Here is a 23,124-nt window from a genome sequence, read left to right as displayed (position 1 = left end):
CAAGAAAAGGGTGCAGCCTGCTTTGCTTAACAGAAGGAATTTAAAATTATTTATACTTTTGATACCTAACTATATTTTAGCAATTCCATTTACTTTTGATACTTAAGTATATTTACAACCAAATACTTTTAGACTTTTACTCGAGTAGCATTAAACTGGGTGACTTTTACTTGAGTAACTTTCTATTAAACTGTTACTCAAGTATGACAATTGGGTATTTTTTCCACAACTGGGCCCTGGTCAAAAGTACTACCTCGTAGGCCGTTATGGATGCTGCGGACATCAGGGATAAAATTGTAAAAGGCTGGGATGGGCTACAGGCAAGCAGCTTGGTGAGAAGGCAACAACTGTTGGCGCAATTATTAGAAAATGGAAGAAGTTCTTTTTTTTTTATTTTTATTTTACCCCCTTTTTTCTCCCCAATTTCGTGGTATCCAATTGTTGTAGTAGCTACTATCTTGTCTCATCGCTACAACTCCCGTACGGGCTCGGGAGAGACGAAGGTTGAAAGTCATGGGTCCTCCGATACACAACCCAACCAGCCGCACTGCTTCTTAACACAGCGCGCATCCAACCCGGAAGCCAGCCGCACCAATGTGTCGGAGGATACACCGTGCACCTGGCAACCTTGTTTAGCACGCACTGCCCCCGGCCCACCACAGGAGTCGCTGGTGCGCGATGAGACAAGGATATCCCTACCGACCAAGCCCTCCCTAACCCAGACGACGCTAGGCCAATTGTGCGTCGCCCCACGGACCTCCCGGTCGCGGCCGGTTACGACAGAGCCTGGGCGCGAACCCAGGGACTCTGATGGCACAGCTGGCGCTGCAGTACAGCGCCCTTAACCACTGCGCCACCCGGGAGGCCGAAAATGGAAGAAGTTCATCACCCTCAGTCTGGGGCTCCATGCAAGATCTCACCTTATGGTGCATCAATGATCATGAGGAAGGTGAGCGATCAGCCCAGAACTACACAGCAGGACCTGGTCAATGACCTGAAGAGAGCAGGGACCACAGTCTCAAAGAAAACCATTAGTAACACTACGCCGTCATGGACTCAAATCCTGCAGCGCACGCAAGGTCCCCCTGCTCAAGCCAGCGCATGTCCAGGCCCGTCTGAAGTTTGCCAATGACCATCTAGATGATCCAGAGGAGGAATGATAGAAGCTCATGTGGTCTGATGAGACAAAAATAGAGGTTTTTGGTCTAAACTCCACTCGCTGTGTTTGGAGGAAGAAGAAGGATGAGTACAACCCCAAGAACACCATCCCAACCGTGAAGCATGGAGGTGGAAACATCATTCTTTAGGGATGCTTTTCTGCAAAGGGGACAAGACGACTGCACCGTATTGAGGGGAGGATGGATGGGGCCATGTATCGCGCAATCTTGGCCAACAACCTCCTTCCCTCAGTAAGAGCATTGAAGTTGGGTCTTGGCTGGGTCTTCCAGCATGACAACGACCCGAAACACACAGCCAGGGAGTGGCTCCGTAAGAAGCATCTCAAGGTCCTGGAGTGGCCTAGCCAGTCTCCAGACCTGAACCCAATAGAAAATCTTTAGAGGAAGCTGAAAGTCCGTATTGCCCAGCGACAGCCCCGAAACCTGAAGGATCTGGAGAAGGTCTGTGTGGAGGAGTGGGCCAAAATCCCTGCTGCAGTGTGTGCAAACCTGGTCAAGAACTACAGGAAACATATTATCTCTGTAATTGCAAACAAAGGTTTCTGTACCAAATAGTAAGTTCTGCTTTTCTGGTGTATCAAATAATTATGTCATGCAATAAAATGCAAATTAATTACTTAAAAATCATACAATGTGATTTTCTGGATTATTGTTTTAGAGTGTACCTATGATACACATTACAGACCTCTACATGCTTTAAGTAGGAAAACCTGCAAAATCGGCAGTGTATCAAATACTTGTTCCATCCTGTATGACGTACGGGATGGGATGAGGGAATGTATGACGGATGGGATGAGGGAACGTATGATGTACGGGATGGGATGAGGGAATGTATGATGTACGGGATGGGATGAGGGAATGTATGATGTACGGGATGGGATGAGGGAATGTATGATGTACGGGATGGGATGAGGGAATGTATGACGGATGGAATGAGGGAATGTATGACGTACGGGATGGGATGAGGGAATGTATGATGTACGGGATGGGATGAGGGAATGTATGACGTACAGGATGGGATGAGGGAATGTATGACGTACAGGATGGGGGGGGTCATATACAGACAATGAGTTTAGTGGGACTGTCAATTCTCATCATGTGTGTATGGGAGGCAAAGTGCGAGTGAGAATCTGTGTGTTTAACAGGACCTAGCAGAAGGGCTAGCGAGCTAAAGACAATGCCCTCCGAGCTAAAGACTATTTATTTATTTAACTAGGCAAGTCAGTTAAAATTCTTATTTTCAATGACGGCCTACGAACAGTGGGTTAACTTGTTCAGGGGCAGAACGACAGATTTTTACCTTGTAAGCTCGGGGATTTGATCTACCTTTCGGTCACTAGTCCAACGCTCTAACCACTGGGCTACCTGCCACCCCAAGACAATGCCCCCCCCCCGAATTAATACATTCAAATCAAAATGTATTTGTCACATGCGCCGAATACTACAAGTGGACTTCACCATGAAATGCTTACTTACAGGCCCTTAATCAACAGTGCAGTTCAAGAAGAGTTAAAAAAATATTCACCAAATAAAGTAAAAAATAAAAAGTAACACAACAAAATAACAATAACAAGGCTATATACAGGGTATTACGGTACAGAGTCAGTGTGGAGGCTATATACAGGGTATTACGGTACAGAGTCAGTGTGGAGGCTATATACAGGGTATTACGGTACAGAGTCAGTGTGGAGGCTATATACAGGGTATTACGGTACAGAGTCAGTGTGGAGACTATATACAGGGTATTACGGTACAGAGTCAATGTGGAGGCTATATACAGGGTATTACGGTACAGAGTCAGTGTGGAGGCTATATACAGGGTATTACGGTACAGAGTCAGTGTGGAGGCTATATACAGGGTATTACGGTACAGAGTCAATGTGGAGGCTATATACAGGGTATTACGGTACAGAGTCAGTGTGGAGACTATATACAGGGTATTACGGTACAGAGTCAATGTGGAGGCTATATACAGGGTATTACGGTACAGAGTCAGTGTGGAGGCTATATACAGGGTATTACGGTACAGAGTCAGTGTGGAGGCTATATACAGGGTATTACGGTACAGAGTCAGTGTGGAGGCTATATACAGGGTATTACGGTACAGAGTCAGTGTGGAGGCTATATACAGGGTATTACGGTACAGAGTCAGTGTGGAGGCTATATACAGGGTATTACGGTACAGAGTCAGTGTGGAGGCTATATACAGGGTATTACGGTACAGAGTCAATGTGGAGGCTATATACAGGGTATTACGGTACAGAGTCAATGTGGAGGCTATATGCAGGGTATTACGGTACAGAGTCAGTGTGGAGGCTATATACAGGGTATTACGGTACAGAGTCAGTGTGGAGGCTATATACAGGGTATTACGGTACAGAGTCAATGTGGAGGCTATATACAGGGTATTACGGTACAGAGTCAGTGTGGAGGCTATATACAGGGTATTACGGTACAGAGTCAATGTGGAGGCTATATACAGGGTATTACGGTACAGAGTCAGTGTGGAGGCTATATACAGGGTATTACGGTACAGAGTCAGTGTGGAGGCTATATACAGGGTATTACGGTACAGAGTCAGTGTGGAGGCTATATACAGGGTATTACGGTACAGAGTCAATGTGGAGGCTATATACAGGGTATTACGGTACAGAGTCAATGTGGAGGCTATATACAGGGTATTACGGTACAGAGTCAATGTGGAGGCTATATACAGGGTATTACGGTACAGAGTCAGTGTGGAGGCTATATACAGGGTATTACGGTACAGAGTCAATGTGGAGGCTATATACAGGGTATTACGGTACAGAGTCAATGTGGAGGCTATATACAGGGTATTACGGTACAGAGTCAGTGTGGAGGCTATATACAGGGTATTACGGTACAGAGTCAATGTGGAGGCTATATACAGGGTATTACGGTACAGAGTCAGTGTGGAGGCTATATACAGGGTATTACGGTACAGAGTCAGTGTGGAGGCTATATACAGGGTATTACGGTACAGAGTCAATGTGGAGGCTATATACAGGGTATTACGGTACAGAGTCAGTGTGGAGGCTATATACAGGGTATTACGGTACAGAGTCAATGTGGAGGCTATATACAGGGTATTACGGTACAGAGTCAGTGTGGAGGCTATATACAGGGTATTACGGTACAGAGTCAGTGTGGAGGCTATATACAGGGTATTACGGTACAGAGTCAATGTGGAGGCTATATACAGGGTATTACGGTACAGAGTCAGTGTGGAGGCTATATACAGGGTATTACGGTACAGAGTCAGTGTGGAGGCTATATACAGGGTATTACGGTACAGAGTCAATGTGGAGGCTATATACAGGGTATTACGGTACAGAGTCAGTGTGGAGGCTATATACAGGGTATTACGGTACAGAGTCAATGTGGAGGCTATATACAGGGTATTACGGTACAGAGTCAGTGTGGAGGCTATATACAGGGTATTACGGTACAGAGTCAGTGTGGAGGCTATATACAGGGTATTACGGTACAGAGTCAATGTGGAGGCTATATACAGGGTATTACGGTACAGAGTCAGTGTGGAGGCTATATACAGGGTATTACGGTACAGAGTCAATGTGGAGGCTATATACAGGGTATTACGGTACAGAGTCAGTGTGGAGGCTATATACAGGGTATTACGGTACAGAGTCAATGTGGAGGCTATATACAGGGTATTACGGTACAGAGTCAATGTGGAGGCTATATACAGGGTATTACGGTACAGAGTCAGTGTGGAGGCTATATACAGGGTATTACGGTACAGAGTCAGTGTGGAGGCTATATACAGGGTATTACGGTACAGAGTCAATGTGGAGGCTATATACAGGGTATTACGGTACAGTGTCAGTGTGGAGGCTATATACAGGGTATTACGGTACAGAGTCAATGTGGAGGCTATATACAGGGTATTACGGTACAGAGTCAGTGTGGAGGCTATATACAGGGTATTACGGTACAGAGTCAGTGTGGAGGCTATATACAGGGTATTACGGTACAGAGTCAATGTGGAGGCTATATACAGGGTATTACGGTACAGAGTCAGTGTGGAGGCTATATACAGGGTATTACGGTACAGAGTCAATGTGGAGGCTATATACAGGGGTACCGGTACAGAGTCAGTGTGGAGGTTATATACAGGAGGTACCGGTACAGAGTCAGTGTGGAGGCTATATACAGGGGTACCGGTACAGAGTCAGTGTGGAGGCTATATACAGGGGTACCGGTACCGAGTCAGTGTGGAGGCTATATACAGGGGGTACCGGTACCGAGTCAGTGTGGAGGTAATATACAGGGGTACCGGTACCGAGTCAGTGTGGAGGTTATATACAGGGGGTACCGGTACCGAGTCAGTGTGGAGGTTATATACAGGGGGGTACCGGTACAGAGTCAGTGTGGAGGTTATATACAGGGGGTACCGGTACCGAGTCAGTGTGGAGGTTATATACAGGGGGGTACCGGTACCGAGTCAGTGTGGAGGTTATATACAGGGGGGTACCGGTACCGAGTCAGTGTGGAGGTTATATACAGGGGGGTACCGGTACAGAGTCAGTGTGGAGGTAATATACAGGGGGGTACCGGTACCGAGTCAGTGTGGAGGTTATATACAGGGGGGTACCGGTACCGAGTCAGTGTGCAGGAGTACAGGTTAGTAGAGGCAATTTGTACGTGTAGGTAGGGGTAACGTGACTATGCATAGAAAAGCAGCGAGTAGCAGCAGTGTACAAAACTAATTGGGGGGGCGGGGGGGGGGTCAATATAAATAGTCTGGTGGCCATTTGATTAATTGTGATGTACTGGGGCCGTATGCACTACCCTCTGTAGCGCCTTACGGTCAGATGCCGAGCAGCTGCCAAATCAGGCGGTGATGCAACTGGTCAGGATGCTCTTGATGGTACCCTCCAAGCTAAAGCCACTTCAGCCAGAAGGCTTGAGGAACAGTTGTCTTCTCCTCCCTCGGGCATGTCCCAAATGGCACCATATTCCCTGTATAGTGCAGGCCCAATAGGGCCCTGGTCAAGAGTAGTGCACTACATAGGGAATAGGGTTCCATTTGGAACATGGGCACTTCTCTTTTTTTCCTGCTGACTTCTCTACCCCCTTCCACGTTCTCTCTCCAGGGAGCTCTTTTTTTATAATAATTATTTAAATTATTTCAATGTTACTAATCCTTCCATCTCGTTCGTGTCAACGAAATAATGAAACTCAAGAGCCCAAAAGAAGCCAGGGTAGGTGTGCATGTGTGGTCATAAAATGTTTTTACACTTTTTGATCACTGGTGCACAACACAAAGCATCATGGAACCTCAACTTCTCATTTGAATAGAATGTTACTGACACTGTAATTCCATAATAAAACAGCCTGTGAATGTGTCTGAGTATCTGTAATACCACTGTTAGGTTTTCATTATTGTATTGTCTGGCATTGTGATTTATTATGTTGTAGTAAACTGTCTTAAAAAAGGAACACAAAATAAATAAAAAATAAAGTCTAAAACACATTCTGATATTTTCATACATCATGTCTTTATTGTGTGTAAACAAACTCTGATATGAGCATCAGCCAGGTTGTTGATTATTGGCATCATTAACATGATCAATATTGTACATAATATCATGATTAAAACATGATCATTATAATAAATAACAAGATATTTTAAAATATCTATTACTGCTACCGTCACAGTTCTGTCAAGCAGGGTAACCATCTGAAAGAGCTGTACGTGTGTCCATCCGTTTGTCTCTCTGTGTGTGTGTGTTTAAAATGATGCCGTTTGTGGTTTAAATGATTGATTGTCTGTATGTAAATGAGGAATGTGTGTGGTTAAGGTCTGGACACGTTCCCGTATCCAGAGACTTAATGTGTTAGTAAGTCAAATATCTAACAACTTTGCAGATTCCCGATAAAATAAGTAACAAGGGTTGCAAAAATAACCTTATTGATATTGATTAACAAAACAATTATTAAAAAAGTTATCCAAGAATCAAATCATGTAGTGTTATGCACATAAGTGCAATATCGACTTAGCAATAATTACTCTGACATGAACAACAAGAAATATATACAATTAAAACAAAAAAAAAAATGAACATTGCTGTAAAATAAATAAATAACTATGACCTCATCCGAACCACAGACAGGATATATGGTTAGATGAAGTGTGTTTCAACATGCAGGTAGTGTGTCTAGATTATCTTCAGCAACCGTTTTCTCTTACCCTGACTGAATCCCCAACGGCACCCTACTCCCTATTTAGTGCACCACTAGAAGAGTAAGGGGTCTACAACAACCACAGCCTGCCTCTGTCACCAGGGCCTCATCATAGTACATTTAGTGTAGTAAGACCATAGAGTTGGAAAGAGAGCACATTTGGCCAAAAGCCAGTTCTTTCTCTAACGCGGGCAGAGCCATGGTGGGCTTTCACCACCTTGAAGCTCTCTAGTACATCTCTATGAGTTCCACTGAGAGCTCATGTTGACCTCACTTGTTAGCTATTAGAGGGATAAGAAAACAATATTAACCAAGAGCACAATAAAGAGATGATCAGATCACTTGCAACAAACTTGTGTCTAAACTGAAGTCCTTGAGGAGAGATGCTTTTTCACGCTGGCTGCATACCACTACAGGGACTCTCCAAATGTTGGTATGTGTGGGGAATGAAAGTGTGCACGTACATACGTGTGTGTGTGTGTGTGTGTGTGTGCAGTCAAATTGTTTAATATTTTCCTCTAACTTCTTTAAGGCTTCTAAGCTGCTTTGGATCAAAGACGAACACTCCCACAGACAGACTATGCAGCATAAATAGACTCCAACATACAGACAGACCTCACTCTGACGATGCCCTAGCAAGCAACCCAATAGGCACCCTATTCCCAATATAGTACACTACTTCTGACCTTCGACCAGACTGAGCCCTGGTCATAAGTAGTGCACTATTTAGGGAATAGGGTGCCCTTTGGGACACAATCCTAACCTCCCTTCAAACCCAGCTCCATGTCTGGGGGAAGGAGGGTAATTTAGGTGGTGTTCACCTTACACTAGCCTCAATTTAGCTTAATTTGCCTTTCAACAGTGCTTCAAGGGTTTTCCAAAACAAATGAATGAAGCTCATGTGAAATGCCCCAAAAACAGAACATATATTCAGGGTCGCGGAGGAGCAGTCTTATCCGAGGGCTATGTCATCATTTAAGACTTGGTTCCACTCAGCCATGCCATGATATGAGGCTCTGGTGTGGCTGCCAGCGCCTGCCATAGAGAGACTGGCCTAAGCAACGTTTAAAACAGGGAAAGGAAAGTAGATGAACATGTTAAAGCGAACTACTCATCAATTCACAAGTAAATGTAGAAGTCAAGCTACTGCTCTTTTAGGATATTATTCATCATCCAGTTTGGAAACACAATGAAAAAATATTAAAGGGAAGGAGGGGAACTCCTTGTTTTGATCTTAGTTAAAGAAATAAAAGGCTCCAGGGGAGGGCTGGGCGATAAGGCTCAAAAATCATATCTTATATACGATACATACATACATACACCTAGATTGTTTATGTTCTCTAAATAAGCTTTGTTGTACAATTAAAAGGTTGAATATTCCAAATTTCAAACAGTCAGAAATAATGTCATTAATTCAGGGCTCGTAAAATTAAATCTAGGCTAAATTTGAGCCTACAACAAACCGTCAAACCCACTAACAACTTAATTATTTTATCAAAACAGTTTAACCTGCTTTTTTAAAAATAAAAACACAGATCTGACATCCAAGTCGGTCTATGAAAACGCCATTTCTGTTTACAAATGTAACCAGAACCAAGTATAATACACATTCCCTAATAATGACCAACTTCTTGTAGCAGAGCATTATCGAAAATTAAAACACACCTCACAAACAATCTCTCAAGCACAAGCCCACGTGCTACTGAGTAGCCAACTAATCTTTATGATTTCAAGTTTAGCCAACTTGGATTTGCTACCTAACAAAGCAAAACAATTGAATTGTTATGAACACACCCTACTGTCCGTCTCCAATTGTTGGAACAGAATGCTAGTCTGTCCACTTTGTTCAGATGTGGAAATCAAGTGGCCAACCATGTCTCATAAAGAGAACTAGTTCATAGAATTGTGTTTTTTTTTTGTTGCTTATTGCACATTTATAAAAGCTAAACAGCTAGTATAACAGTGATGCCGCATGCAACATGTATTTTCTAGAATGGATGTTCATTGGTACTCCTGTTTTAGTAGCGTCTGCTCTGCGTGTAATTTGAGGAGTTGACATAAAGGGTATGGTTGAAAAGGGTAACTTCTCCTCTTACAGTAAAATAATGTTGCAATGTTTCTTGGTGTCCATACGACCGATTCTGTTGGACCGAAACACAAATATCAAGTTGAAACCGCTTGTCAGAGAGGTTGTGTGACAGGGGGAGGGGCTTGGTGTGTGTGTGTGTGTGTGTGTGTGTGTGTAAACAGAGAGGAAGAGGCAAAGCGAGAGGTTTTGCTCACCAAAATAAGCCCAATGCGTTTCTATGTTTTTTTTTTAACCTAAGCTTATCGGCTGCCTTCCCGCCTCTGGGACAACGACTCCCATTGTTATAGCGGAGACATACGCAGCTCATCATTATATACAGATCTCTGGTATAAATGGGAAGGTGCACAGCACAGACGGAGCGAAGGAGACAAGACAACATGAGAACAAGCGGACAAACGCTCAGAAAAACAATAAATGAACTAACTAGCTTCTTCCGATACAGGCATTTGGAATAACGCGCAAAAACATCAAATTAATTCGATATATATCGCCCAGCCCTACTCAAGGGTGAAGTTCACCCTAGGTACAGATCTAGGATCAGCGTCCCTTCCCACAATCCTGACCTTAACCATTAGTGGGGAAATTGCAAAACTGACCCAAGATCAGCATCTAGGGGCAACTTCACCCTACGCTTGCGCGTGTGTCTGTGTGTGTGTCTATGTGAAGTTCTGTAGGGGCTCACTAACAGGCATGCAGGCCCAGTATAGAGCCCGACCCAGGGTCAGGAGTACCAGCAGGATCAGCATGGCCCAGGAGGCATAGATACCCCCGTAGGCCTGGGCCTTCACCCACGTACCTGCCTGCAAAACACAGAGAGGAAGAAGGCTTAGAGACGCAGCATGTTACAAGGCTACGGGCGGTGTGTTTCTGATAGGACTCTGACAGTGTGTCATGTAATGTAGCCACCTGCAGCACAGAACACACACAGAGACAAAGGAGAGAGAACACAGAGAGACGTAGATGCAAGACACATGCAAGGTTTTTCCTTAGCTAAAAAAGTACTTAGGTGAATTGGCATGGTTGTGAAACATGACGATATTATGCATTTTTTAAACATTGTGTTCTTGGGGGGGTTTGTTTTTATTGTGATGTCATCGCCTGGCGTGTCATGTAGAGTGGACAGTGTGGAAGTGTGTACTCACCACCAGCCCAGCAGTGGAGATGCTGAAAAGCAAGCATAGTAGAATACACCACAAGCTCCGCCTTCGAGGGTACCTCTGACCAATAGAGGAGCTGCATGTTGTAGGGCATGACAAAAGAGAAGGGGAAATGGTAAAAAAAAAAAAAGCTTTTATTTTTATTACATGAAATATAACCAGAAATTGTTGCGACTTGCTTCGGCTGTCCAAAAAGCATTTTTATGGTAATGGAAGAACTTCATAGGTTTAAATTATTAGTTGATGAAGCAAGTCACACTAACAAAAGGTTACGTAAGAATCACGGAGCTCAGACTTGAGATGTTGCACACAAGACCGTAAGGAGCTTATGCTGAAGACTAATGGTATGGGAATCTGACCGACTGCTGACAACTGCCTACAGCCCACAAGGGGACACATACATATTTAACATATACTATGAAGGACATCAGTGGAGGCTGCTGTGGAAAGGACAACTCATAATAATAGCTGGAATGGAATCAGACACATGGAAAACATGCGCTTGAAAAGTTCCATTCATTCCGTTCCAATCTTTACTAGGAGTCTGTCCTCCGATTTTAAGCGCCACCAGCCACCACTGAAGGACTTCATCTTGAGCATAATTGTGGTATAACCACAGCTGTATTGACCAAGCAGCCTATGGACAGAGAAACCAATCGGTACTTACACTTTCCTGCAGTGTGGGCACCTGGCGAGTGTCCTGTCAGTAAACTCTGTCCACTGAAACACATTGCAAGAAACTCATGTAAATATAAAATATTATACAGTACGTCAATTCAATTGTCCAGCAGAGTACTATCCATGTTAGCAACATTCAAGAATTCCTTGCCTTCATAACTGCTTTGGTGTACACTGTGGCTCTTTCTCAAAATCATCTTTCCTAGATTCCTTTTCCTCGCATCCTTCTGAAAACGCATTGGACAAGAAGGTCTAAGGGGGAGGAACCTTCTCCTCCTTAACAGTCGAGAGAGGATGTGAGGAATCATGGAATGACTCATTGAGATAGAGTCTATATACACACACACACTGGCTTTGAGAGAGGTGAAGGGTCGTACCAGGAAAGTGTTGTTGCAGTGTCCACAGGAGACGCGAGCTCCGGCCGGCTGGGGTTCAGGGCTGGCTGGACCAGGGTGGACTGGACCCAGGTTAATTATCCTCTTACTGGGGAGCACAATCACATAACTCACTGTTCAGTCTAAGTCAGTATTACTAGCTAGGTTCAAATACAACAGCGTTACTACACAGGAAAACAAACATCAACTTTGAGTCATTTAGCAGATGATCTTATCCAGAGTGACTTCCAGTCAGTGCGTTCCACTGACTATAGTAGGGAAAAACAACCAAACAGTCATTGCCAGTAGACCCTTTCTCCAAATAGCCGTTATCAGCAAAGTCAGTGCCAGGAAGAAGAGAAAAAACAGCAACCACTTACCTTGCTGTTCAGTCTAAGTCAGTATTACTAGCTAGGTTTAAATGCAACTGAGCGCAAGTTCCATACCGGTCAACAAACTTATCTAGGGGCCTGGGTTAGCCTAACGCAGCCCTTGACGTACTAGTATCAGTGTGAATTAAGGGGTTTCAAATGCTATATCAATTGTATTCACCAGTAGACAACATGCCACCTGGACAAACTATTTGAAATGGCACCCTATTCCCTATATAGTGCACTACTTTTGACCAGGGCCCATATGGCTCTGGTTAAAAGTAGTGCATTATTATAGGGAATTGGGAGCCATTTTGGTCATATGGTGCATTCGGAAAGTATTCAGACCCCTTCCCCTTTTTGTTACGTCACAGCCTTATTCTAAGATTGCGGGAAAAAAAGTTATTTAACCAATCTACACACAATACCCCATAATGACGAAGAGAAGCCAGGTTTTAAGAAACTAAAATACCTTATTAACGTAAGTATTCAGACCCTTTGCTCTGAGGCTCAGGCACATCTGTGGTAAATTTAATTTGATTGGACATAATTTGGAAAGGCAGTTGCCAATGCATATCGGAGCAAAATCCAAGCCATGAGGTCAAAGGAATACCATTTGCCAGATAGTTCTCAACTGTGCTGTGAAGTTTCAAAGGTTCTGAACCTTTCTATTCTAACAGTTTCTACTGATTGGAAATTAAAGAAACCTTTTTGATAAAAGGATCGTATTATTGATCAATGGAATTTTCAAGTCACTCAGCAGGGCAATTTGCAGAGTTAACACCAGGTAAATGTTGCCTTTCTTGAACCTGCGACCAAAAACTAGTGCATTCGGAAAGAATTCAGACCCCTTTAGTTTTTCCACATTAATACATTTTAGATTAAGACTAATGTAACAAAATTGCCCCCCCCCCCCCTCAATCTACACACAATACCCCATAATAAACAAAGCAGAGAAAGGTTTTGTAATTTTTCCAAATTTATCAAATAAAAACTGAAATACATTTACATAAGTATCCATTGATCATCCTTGAGATGTTTCTACCACAGTTGGAGTCCACCTGTAGTAAATTCAATTGATTGGACATGATTTGGAAAGGCACACACCTGTCTATATAAAAGGTCCTACAGTTGACAGTGCACGTCAGAACAAAAACCAAGCCACGAGGTCAAAGGAATTGTCCGTAGAGCTCAGAGACAGGATTGTGTCGAGGCACAGATCTGGGGAAGGGTACCAAAAAAAACGTCTGCAGATTGAAGATCACCAAGAACCCAGTGGCCTCCATCATTCTTAAATCAAAGAACTTAGGAACCACCAAGACTCTTCCAAGAGCTGGCCACCCAGCAAAACTGAGCAATCGAGGGAGAAGGGCTTTGGCCAGGGAGGTGACCAAGAACCCGATGGTCACTCTGACAGAGCTCCAGAGTTCCTCTGTGGAAATGATTGTCCTTCTGGAAGGTTCTCCAATCTCTGCAGCACTCCATCAAATCAGGCCTTTATGGTAGAGTGGCCAGACTGACAGAGCTTGAGAGGATCTACATAGAAGAATGTGAGAAACTCCCCACATACAGGTGTGCCAAGCTTGTAGCGTCATACCCAAGACTCGATGCTGTAATCGCTGCCAAAGATGCTTCAACAAAGTACAGAGTAAAGGTTCTGAATACTTATGTTTTACTTATTTTTTTATTACACAAATTTGATATGCACTGTCAACTGTGGGACCTCATAGACAGGTGTGTGTGTGTGTGCCTTTCCAAATGATGTTCAATTAATTGAATTTACAACAGGTGGACTCCAATCAAGTTGTAGAAACATCTCAAGGATGATCAATAAAAACAGGATGCACCTGAGCTCAATTTCAAGTCTCATAGCAAAGGGACTGAATACTTATGTAAACAAGGTTTCTGTTTTTTTTTTAGAATTTGTAATACATTTGCAAAAATGTCTAAAAACCCGTTTTCACGTCGTCATTATGGGAGATTGTATGTAGATTGATGAGGAAATGGTTAATTGAATCAATTTAGAATAAGGCTGTAACGTAACAAAACGTGGAAAAGGGGAAGGGGTCTGAATACGTTTTGAATGCACTGTATGTACAATTATTTAATGGTCCGACCACATTCCGTCCCCCATCAATACTTCACCTTTTGGTGCCAGCGAGAATGAAATAAGAAAGTAGTCAAGACGACTAGCTTGATTGAGCCTCCGCCATGTGTGTGTGTGTATATATATATATATATATATATATATATATATATATATATATATCTCACTAGGTCAGGATATTTAAGCCTCCATATATCCAAAATGTCCATAATATTTGTCATTTCCTTAAGTGCATGAGGGTAATAATTTGTAGTGTGATTTCCTTTAAGGTCGATTGAGGTACTTAAAACCGTATTATAATCTCTCACCATAATAATGGAGTCATGTATTGCTTGTAAGAGCGAGAGAGCGAGATATATATATATACATACACACACACACACACACACACATACAGTGCCTTGCGAAAGTATTCGGCCCCCTTGAACTTTGCGACCTTTTGCCACATTTCAGGCTTCAAACAAAGATATAAAACTATTTTTTTGTGAAGAATCAACAACAAGTGGGACACAATCATGAAGTGGAACGACATTTATTGGATATTTCAAACTTTTTTAACAAATCAAAAACGGAAAAATTGGGCCTGCAAAATTATTCAGCCCCCTTAAGTTAATACTTTGTAGCGCCACCTTTTGCTGCGATTACAGCTGTAAGTCGCTTGGGGTATCTGTCTCTATCAGTTTTGCACATCGAGAGACTGACATTTTTTCCCATTCCTCCTTGCAAAACAGCTCGAGCTCAGTGAGGTTGGATGGAGAGCATTTGTGAACAGCAGTTTTCAGTTCTTTCCACAGATTATCGATTGGATTCAGGTCTGGACTTTGACTTGGCCATTGTAACACCTGGATATGTTTATTTTTGAACCATTCCATTGTAGATTTTGCTTTATGTTTTGGATCATTGTCTTGTTGGAAGACAAATCTCCGTCCCAGTCTCAGGTCTTTTGCAGACTCCATCAGGTTTTCTTCCAGAATGGTCCTGTATTTGGCTCCATCCATCTTCCCATCAATTTTAACCATCTTCCCTGTCCCTGCTGAAGAAAAGCAGGCCCAAACCATGATGCTGCCACCACCATGTTTGACAGTGGGGATGGTGTGTTCAGAGTGATGAGCTGTGTTGCTTTTACGCCAAACATAACGTTTTGCATTGTTGCCAAAAAGTTCAATTTTGTTTTCATCTGACCAGAGCACCTTCTTCCACATGTTTGGTGTGTCTCCCAGGTGGCTTGTGGCAAACTTTAAACAACACTTTTTATGGATATCTTTAAGAAATGGCTTTCTTCTTGCCACTCTTCCATAAAGGCCAGATTTGTGCAATATACGACTGATTGTTGACCTATGGACAGAGTCTCCCACCTCAGCTGTAGATCTCTGCAGTTCATCCAGAGTGATCATGGGCCTCTTGGCTGCATCTCTGATCAGTCTTCTCCTTGTATGAGCTGAAAGTTTAGAGGGACGGCCAGGTCTTGGTAAATTTGCAGTGGTCTGATACTCCTTCCATTTCAATATTATCGCTTGCACAGTGCTCCTTGGGATGTTTAAAGCTTGGGAAATCTTTTTGTATCCAAATCCGGCTTTAAACTTCTTCACAACAGTATCTCGGACCTGCCTGGTGTGTTCCTTGTTCTTCATGATGCTCTCTGCGCTTTTAACGGACCTCTGAGACTATCACAGTGCAGGTGCATTTATACGGAGACGTGATTACACACAGGTGGATTGTATTTATCATCATTAGTCATTTAGGTCAACATTGGATCATTCAGAGATCCTCACTGAACTTCTGGAGAGAGTTTGCTGCACTGAAAGTAAAGGGGCTGAATAATTTTGCATGCCCAATTTTTCAGTTTTTGATTTGTTAAAAAAGTTTGAAATATCCAATAAATGTCGTTCCACTTCATGATTGTGTCCCACTTGTTGTTGATTCTTCACAAAAAAATACAGTTTTATATCTTTATGTTTGAAGCCTGAAATGTGGCAAAAGGTCGCAAAGTTCAAGGGGGCCGAATACTTTCGCAAGGCACTGTATATAGTTGAAGTCGGAAGTTGACATAAACGAGTTAATGACTCCAAGTGTTTCAACCACTCCACAAATGTCTTGTTAACAAACTATAGTTTTGTCAAGTCGGTTAGGACATCTACTTTGTGCATGACAAGTAATTTTTCCAACAATTGTTTACAGACAGATTATTTCACTGTATCACAATTCTAGTGGGTCAGAAGTTTACATACACAAGGTGCCTTTAAACTGCATGGAAAATAACAGAAAATTATGTCATGGCTTTAGAAGCTTCTGATAAGCTAATTGACATCATTTGAGTCAATTGGAGGTGTACCTGTGGATGTATTTCAAGGTCTACCTTCAAACTCAGTGCCTCTTTGCTTGACATTATGGGGAGGGGGAAAAAAGACCTCCGAAAAAAAAATGTGTAGACCTCCACAAGTCTGGTTCATCCATGGGAGCAATTTCCAAAACCCCTGAAGGTACCGTGTTCATCTGTACAAACAATAGTACGCAAGTATAAACACCATGGGACCACGCATGTCTCTGTCTCCTAGAGATGAACGTACTTTGGTGCAAAAAGTGCAAATCTATAACCAGAACATCAAAGGACCTTGTGAAGCTGCTGGAGGAAACAGGTACAAAAGTATCTATATCCACAGTAAAAACAAGTCCTATGTCGACACAACCTGATAGGCCGCTCAGCAAGGAAGAAGCCACTGCTCCAAAACCGCCATTAAAAAGCCAGACTACTGGTTGCAACTGCACATGGGGACAAAGATCGTACTTTTTTGAGAAATGTCCTCTGGTCTGATGAAACAAAATAGAACTGTTTGGCCATAATGGCCATCGTTATGTTTGGAGGGAAAAGAGGGATGCTTGCAAGTCGAAGAACACCATCCCAAACATGAAGCACATGGGTGGCAGCATCATGTTGTGGGGGTGCTTTGCTGCAGGAGGGACTGGTGCACTTCACAAAATAGATGGCATCATGAGGCGGGAAATTATGTGGATATATTGAAGCAACATCTCAAGACATCAGTCAGAAAGTTAAAGCTTGGTCGCAAATGGACAATGATCCCAAGCATACCTCCAAAGGTGTGGCAAAATGGCTTAAGGACAGCAAAGTCAAGGTATTGGAGTGGCCATCACAAAGCCCTGACCTCAATCCTATAGAACATTTGTGGGCAGAACTGAAAAAGTGTGTGCGAGCAAGAAGGCCTGCACACCTGACTCAGTTACACCAGCTCTGTCAGGAGGAATGGGCCAAAATTCACCCAACTTATTGTGGGAAGCTTGTAGAAGGCTACCTGAAACATTTGACCCAAGTTAAACAATTTAAAGAGCAATGTTACCAAATACTAATTGAGTGTATGTAAACTTCTGACCCACTGGGAATGTGATGAAAGAAATAAAAAGCTGAAACAAATCATTATCTCTTCTATTATTCTGACATTTCACATTCTTAAAATAAAGTGGTGATTCCAACTGACCTAAAACATGCTATTTTTTAACTAGGATTAAATGTCAGGAATTGTGAAAAACTGAGTTTAAATGTATTTGGCTAAGGTCTATGTAAACTTCTGACTTCAACTGTATGCATATTATTTATATATAAAAATATATTTTTTTAAAGCTGCGTGGATCATTATTTGGACATTAGATTAATGAGCCAAATCGGTTTAAGGTCCAATATGATTATTTGTGGATATGTTTGAACGGTTTACACATTCAGATCGAAATTGTTCATTAATATCATCACCCCTTTTTGTTTTCTAAATAGATAAAAATGTGCCCCCCTACCAGTAGGGGCGGGGACAGGCGATCCTCTGAGAGGTGACTTTGCAGATGAGCAGACAGTTACAGGGACAGCGTACATACTTCTTCCCTGCTGGTGCATTCTTGATGGGCTACAGAGGGAGACAGAGACACACAAGAGGAGGAATGGGACGAGGAGGAGGAATAGGACGAGAGAGGAAGGAAGAGGGGGAACAAGCCAAACAAGAAGAAGTCATTATCAGAGTACCATTTTGGAACGCAACCTAAATGAACACACGGGTAGATGTAAGGTATGCAGAGGGCTCTGGTCAGAAGTAGTGCACTACACATTGAACATTTGAGACGCAACCTAAATAAACATGCAGGTAAGTAAACACTAAACAGGTTAGCCACCGTAGCTTCGTTGCAGACCCCACACTTGACCACATGCTGGTGGAGCTTCCCTTCCACACTGATGAGGCTCTGACACACCCTACAGCTGATGACTGGCGCGCTGCCACTCTCTGGGGAGGTAAGGGGGGAGTACGGAGGAGGGTCCTCCCCCAGGAGCACTGAGGGCTGGGTGGTGCTGGGGAAGGGAGGGAAGCCTGAAATACAGAGAGAGGGAGGCACATTTAAAATGTTGGTCATTTTAGCTGACACTCTTATGCATAGCAACTTACAGTCAGTGCATTCAAATAACTAAGGCCTTAACAAAAATGTTCACATAGTGGCAGAGTAGTGCACTGCCGCTGAAACAAGAAAGGGTTTACACACAGAATTTGACTCTGGAGTTCCAACTGAAAATGAGCTACATAAAAGGACTGCAGGGATTTCTCTCTCTATGTGTATGGAACTCAACATAACTGTAGTACAATTGACAGAAATCAGCAGTTACCACTATACAAATAACTTCAAATAAACAAGTGTGTAAATAAATACATTAAAAGGCATATTGTGAACAAACACCTGTTTTACCCACCCAACTCATACCACTGTTCTAATATGTAGTTCAGTACAGTAGCCCCTCCCAATTACTGTCTCCATTGGTCGTCGTCTTATATTGCAGTAATTATGAGCTTCCCTAGTGGCCCAGAGCGGTGTCAATCAAATCAGGTGTTTTGGTTACATACAGAGATTTGCAAACTAGCTAGCCAGACATCACTGGCAGGATATCTTCAAATAACTGTAGAAATATTACACTACTAGCTATAATTTTATAATAGGCCATCAACATATCTCAGAATTACCAACAATATTATAATACGTGGATCACCTGGTATCTTGAATACTATACTGAGCAATTAGCTAGTTGGGCTACTTAGTTAGCCAGCTAGCCATCTTTGGGTAGACAAAGTTATAGTTAGTTCCATACATAAAACGCTAAACATCATGGGTGTTTCTGTTTAGTACATTCCTGCAACTATGAGGACTAGCCGACAAATGCAGAAAATGCCAAAACGTTACAAAAATATAGCCAATTAGCTAGCCAGGTGACTAGCTAGTTATTCAGTTTGATGGGCGTAGCAGCCAGCTAACCGCTAGTTAGCTAGCTAACAGGCATGCTTGCATCAACAGCTGGCTAGCAACCACGTCCATGTAGATAGATACCAGGAAAGCAACCTTTCGTGCTCTTGATTATCTGCAAATCATAGGGACCGAAGCTTTGGCTAGGTAGGAGAACATCCATGGATACTCACTTTGTGGTTTATTTGGTAAACCATAGGGAGCCGAGCCCGGTGACACTCCGCCGTTACCGCCGACAAGAGCACCATCTCCAAGATCTGCTAGTAACGGGGACCTCTCACCGTCCGCCATACCGAGAGCAAAGGCGTGGGAGGAGCAGAACCGTGCAGCGCAATGATATGGAGCGGTTATATTGTTGTGTCCAGGATTTTGTCTGAAACGTATGCGTCACATGATCACACGTTCGCTGCTGCGGCTGTCAGACCATGCACACTTCCCCATAATTGGTCAACACAGCCCACAACTGCCTATAATAACACAGCATATTGCATAGTAACAAACAAGAATGGTAACGCTAAAATATAGCAGAGGGTGTTGGTGAATATAGCACAAAGAGGAAAATAAACCAGACATATGTATTTATTGAAACGCGGCCAATATATTCCATGGAACAGAAGAAAAATAATATTCAATGAACAGATTAAATGGTCAGACTTTATAATGAAAACCATGGAACTCTTCAAACAAACAAATCATCTATATTGCGAGAAATTGACAATACCCATCTCTTCTGCTTCATGACAGAAGACATAGGCTCTGCTCTCACCTGTGCACGGGTCAGGTAAGTAGGAACTGAAGGAACCCCTAGATAGATAGGAACTTCAGGACTTCAGGAAGCCATAACCACATGCACGTGTCCTCCAAGATTTGCTTAATTTCCTCTCGAGTTCAGTTTGTTCCTCAATTATTTTTCCTTTCTCCTAACTTTCTCTCATCGTTGCAGGTTGATTTGGTCCATGAGGCGGTTCATTGGTAGAGTGACCTCCAGCTCCTGTCTTTCACTGTAGAACTGGGCTTTTCCATCCTGACTGTGGACTGGGTGAGGAAGGTGTAGGCCAAGTTTACTGTGTGGAGAGAGAAGAAAGGATTTAAAGCTAGAATCCTTAATTGCTACATCCATTTTTGGACTTATGAATTAATTATATAAACCCATTGATTCTTGAAGAATATAACTTATAAATGCCTTATTTTACTGTTATTTTACTACTGCATTCTGATTATTTGTTATTTTTTACTTATCTATTTACTTAACACTTATTTTTCTTAAAACAGCGTTGTTGGCTAAGGGCTTGTAAGTAAGCATTTCACTGTAAGGTCTACTACACCTATTGTATTCGGCATGTGACCATTTTTGGGGGATTTGATCTTAGTTAAACTGTCATACACCATCAGAACCTAATATGTAAACAATGTAAATGTAAACAAACCCTATATAGCCTCAAAACATGGTTTAAACTATAAGTCCTTGCATCCATAGCCCTGTCTTATTAATTTGAGAGTTCTTACATTTTTTTCCAGCTTTGTTATGGTTTCAATTAAGGATTCTAGCTTTAATGAGTAAAATAGATATGAGAGAAAGAAAGAGCGAGAGACAGAAGTACATTGTGAGTGTGTGTGTGTGTGTGTGTGTGTGTGTGTGTGAGAGCGAGAGATGACAACATGTGCTTTAGATAGATATAAATATAGAGATAAAGCATTCTTTATGAAGAAAGAAGGAGCAAGATATGAGGTCAATAAATAGTAGCAAATAGTTTTCTGGCTGTGTATAGAAAGTCTGGAACTCTTAACAGAAGGATGACAGGCAGGCAACATTCTAAAGAATTTTCTAAAGAATCTTACAAGTTTGGCGTTCGCAGATCAAGGAATTTATCCTTCACATCCAAGACTACATCTGTTGCTTTGGTGTCTGGCAGTTTGATTTTCACCTGAGAAGATAAAGTTTATATTATTATTATATTATTGTTCTGTACTATAAATTTCAGATGGGTGTAATAGACTCCAAAAAACTTGCCCTCAACCCAGATGGAGAACATTCTATTAATCTATTCAAGCCAAGTAATAGATGCAAGAAGATGTAACATTGCATTACAGAGCACAACACTGTAGCTAAATGGTTACCAATAGCATAGAATTACATACAGGATCCTATATAATTATGTATAGAATCCTATAGAATGAATTATAGGATCTCTATGGTTACCAGCATGCTGTCACAGCACATGGAAGAGGGATCCTTTCGGCTCATCCCAAGAAACACGTCCTCTGTCCCAACATTCTGCTTCAGCAATATGTCATACCTGAACACACACACGTTCCCCAGCCAACAACAATGACGAAGAAATCAGATGTGAGGGATGGGAGTACCAATTGCCTTGTCTGGAATGTTGTTTTCTTTTTCATGGTGTTAGACTGCAAACCTGACTTACTCAGGCTTTGGCCGGGTGTCTGTGAGGTCATCAAACTGCGACCCCTCTGTCACCTCCTCCTCACTCCAGATGGCTTTACTGTCCTTCTTGGTGTAGGCTGTTGTAACCATAGAATTAGTAATTTCATAGGATCTCTATGGTTCTAACTACATTTTAAAAATATATATTTAACCTTTATTTAACTAGGCAAGTCAGTTAAGAACAAATTCTTATTTTCAATGAAGGTCTATCCCGGCCAAACCCTGACCCGGATGACGCTGGGCCAATTGTGCGCCACCGTATGGGACTCCCAATCACGGCCGGTTGTGATACAGCCTGGAATCGAACCAGGGTCTGTACCAGGGTCAAACCAGGGTCTGTAGCACTGAGGTGCATTGCCTTAGACCACTGCACCACTCGAGAGCCCAAAACATACACAGCTTGTTACTGTTGTAACTACATACACAGCTTGTTACTGTTTACATCCCAAATGGCACCCTATTCCACCACTTTTTTTTGGTACAGGCCATCTGATAAAAACAGACCTGATTTGTTGGCAGCAGGTGAAGGGAGACCAATATCTCCAGGTCCCATTACGGCTGAGGATGTCATATTCTGTTCAGAAAATATTTCGACGAATAAATCACTTTCAAAGACTGACATAGAAAGCAAGTGCAAAGTAGCTGTTGTCACATATCTAACGTTAACTAGCTGCATGATCGTCGGGTTTTTGCTAGCATGCTAACTGGACAAGTTATTACATTTTGTTTGCCAAAACCAATTTTATTAGCTAGGTTGTTTACACAATTTATCTCAATGATTAATCGTTAGCAATGCCTTACTCTACAATTGTATTCATCATCCTCGTCCCGGGTGGATAAGAGGGCAGAGAGCGCTTGTAGATTCTGGGCTGATGACAACCCCTCCATTGACACTGTGAAAGAATATTCACTTGTTCGAGCAAAGGCTTCCTTCCCAAAGTCAGCTAACGTTAGCAAGTTACAACAAACAATATTTGCTGGATACGTCAATCTCGCGTTAAACCTAATGGCTAATCTCTGTGTACCTAAAATAGGCGAATTAAGATTATCTAAACAAAATCAAATCAAAGCGATAGGATATATATTCATGTCCCACAAGGAGAACGTCAAATATGTTTTTTAACTAAACCTATCTGTGGGAATGTGTCCGGCAACTGTTTCCAGGGAGATGGTCGCTTAGCTTTTTTCGATGCCATGGAAACCGCGACTACGT

The 23,124-nt window shown here is 42.4% G+C and overlaps 2 protein-coding genes across 4 annotated transcripts; both read right to left on the bottom strand.

Annotated features, from left to right (window-relative positions):
• Nucleotides 1-6,702: 6,702 nt before the first annotated feature.
• Nucleotides 6,703-19,944, bottom strand: LOC110530761 (type I phosphatidylinositol 4,5-bisphosphate 4-phosphatase-A). 2 transcript variants are annotated; one of them, XM_021614019.3, is made up of 8 exons: nt 19,639-19,855; nt 18,353-18,546; nt 17,984-18,090; nt 11,708-11,813; nt 11,320-11,372; nt 10,638-10,728; nt 10,182-10,295; nt 8,225-8,460 (listed from the first exon to the last, which is right to left on the bottom strand). In XM_021614019.3, the coding sequence occupies exons 1-8, from the start codon at nt 19,754-19,756 to the stop codon at nt 8,359-8,361; spliced, it is 885 nt and encodes a 294-aa protein (XP_021469694.1). In that variant the 5' UTR covers nt 19,757-19,855; the 3' UTR covers nt 8,225-8,358. The 2 variants fall into 2 exon arrangements, with proteins under 2 accessions (XP_021469695.1, XP_021469694.1); XM_021614020.3 differs by having other exon boundaries at nt 6,703-10,295; nt 19,639-19,944.
• Nucleotides 19,945-20,026: 82 nt separating this feature from the next.
• On the bottom strand, nt 20,027-23,099 carry dnaaf6 (dynein axonemal assembly factor 6). Of its 2 annotated transcripts, XM_021614031.3 has the most exons (6): nt 22,713-23,099; nt 22,416-22,485; nt 21,892-21,988; nt 21,666-21,762; nt 21,305-21,390; nt 20,027-20,529 (listed from the first exon to the last, which is right to left on the bottom strand). In XM_021614031.3, the coding sequence occupies exons 1-6, from the start codon at nt 22,797-22,799 to the stop codon at nt 20,397-20,399; spliced, it is 570 nt and encodes a 189-aa protein (XP_021469706.1). In that variant the 5' UTR covers nt 22,800-23,099; the 3' UTR covers nt 20,027-20,396. The 2 variants fall into 2 exon arrangements, with proteins under 2 accessions (XP_021469706.1, XP_021469705.3); XM_021614030.3 differs by lacking the exon at nt 22,713-23,099 and having other exon boundaries at nt 22,416-22,702.
• Nucleotides 23,100-23,124: the final 25 nt, after the last annotated feature.

The sequence above is a fragment of the Oncorhynchus mykiss genome, chromosome 8 (assembly GCF_057628025.1).
Source record: "Oncorhynchus mykiss isolate SJ-2025 chromosome 8, ASM5762802v1, whole genome shotgun sequence".
Classification (NCBI taxonomy): Eukaryota; Metazoa; Chordata; class Actinopteri; order Salmoniformes; family Salmonidae; genus Oncorhynchus; species Oncorhynchus mykiss.
This window is presented reverse-complemented; position numbering and strand designations above follow the sequence as displayed.

What these genes read in the sequence shown, in the direction of transcription:
- LOC110530761 (XM_021614019.3), bottom strand. Translation starts at nt 19,756, where the DNA reads ATGGCGGACGGTGAGAGGTCCCCGTTACTAGCAGATCTTGGAGATGGT. An exon ending in GCCTGTCCCCGCCCCTACTG is followed by an intron (nt 11,814 to 17,983) that starts GTAGGGGGGCAC and finishes TGTGCTCCCCAG; the next exon opens with TAAGAGGATAATTAACCTGG. An exon ending in TATACTGGGCCTGCATGCCT is followed by an intron (nt 8,461 to 10,181) that starts GTTAGTGAGCCC and finishes AACGTTGCTTAG; the next exon opens with GCCAGTCTCTCTATGGCAGG.
- dnaaf6 (XM_021614030.3), bottom strand. Translation starts at nt 22,587, where the DNA reads ATGCAGCTAGTTAACGTTAGATATGTGACAACAGCTACTTTGCACTTG. An exon ending in GACACCCGGCCAAAGCCTGA is followed by an intron (nt 21,763 to 21,891) that starts GTAAGTCAGGTT and finishes GTGTGTGTTCAG; the next exon opens with GTATGACATATTGCTGAAGC. An exon ending in GATCTGCGAACGCCAAACTT is followed by an intron (nt 20,530 to 21,304) that starts GTAAGATTCTTT and finishes CTCTCCACACAG; the next exon opens with TAAACTTGGCCTACACCTTC.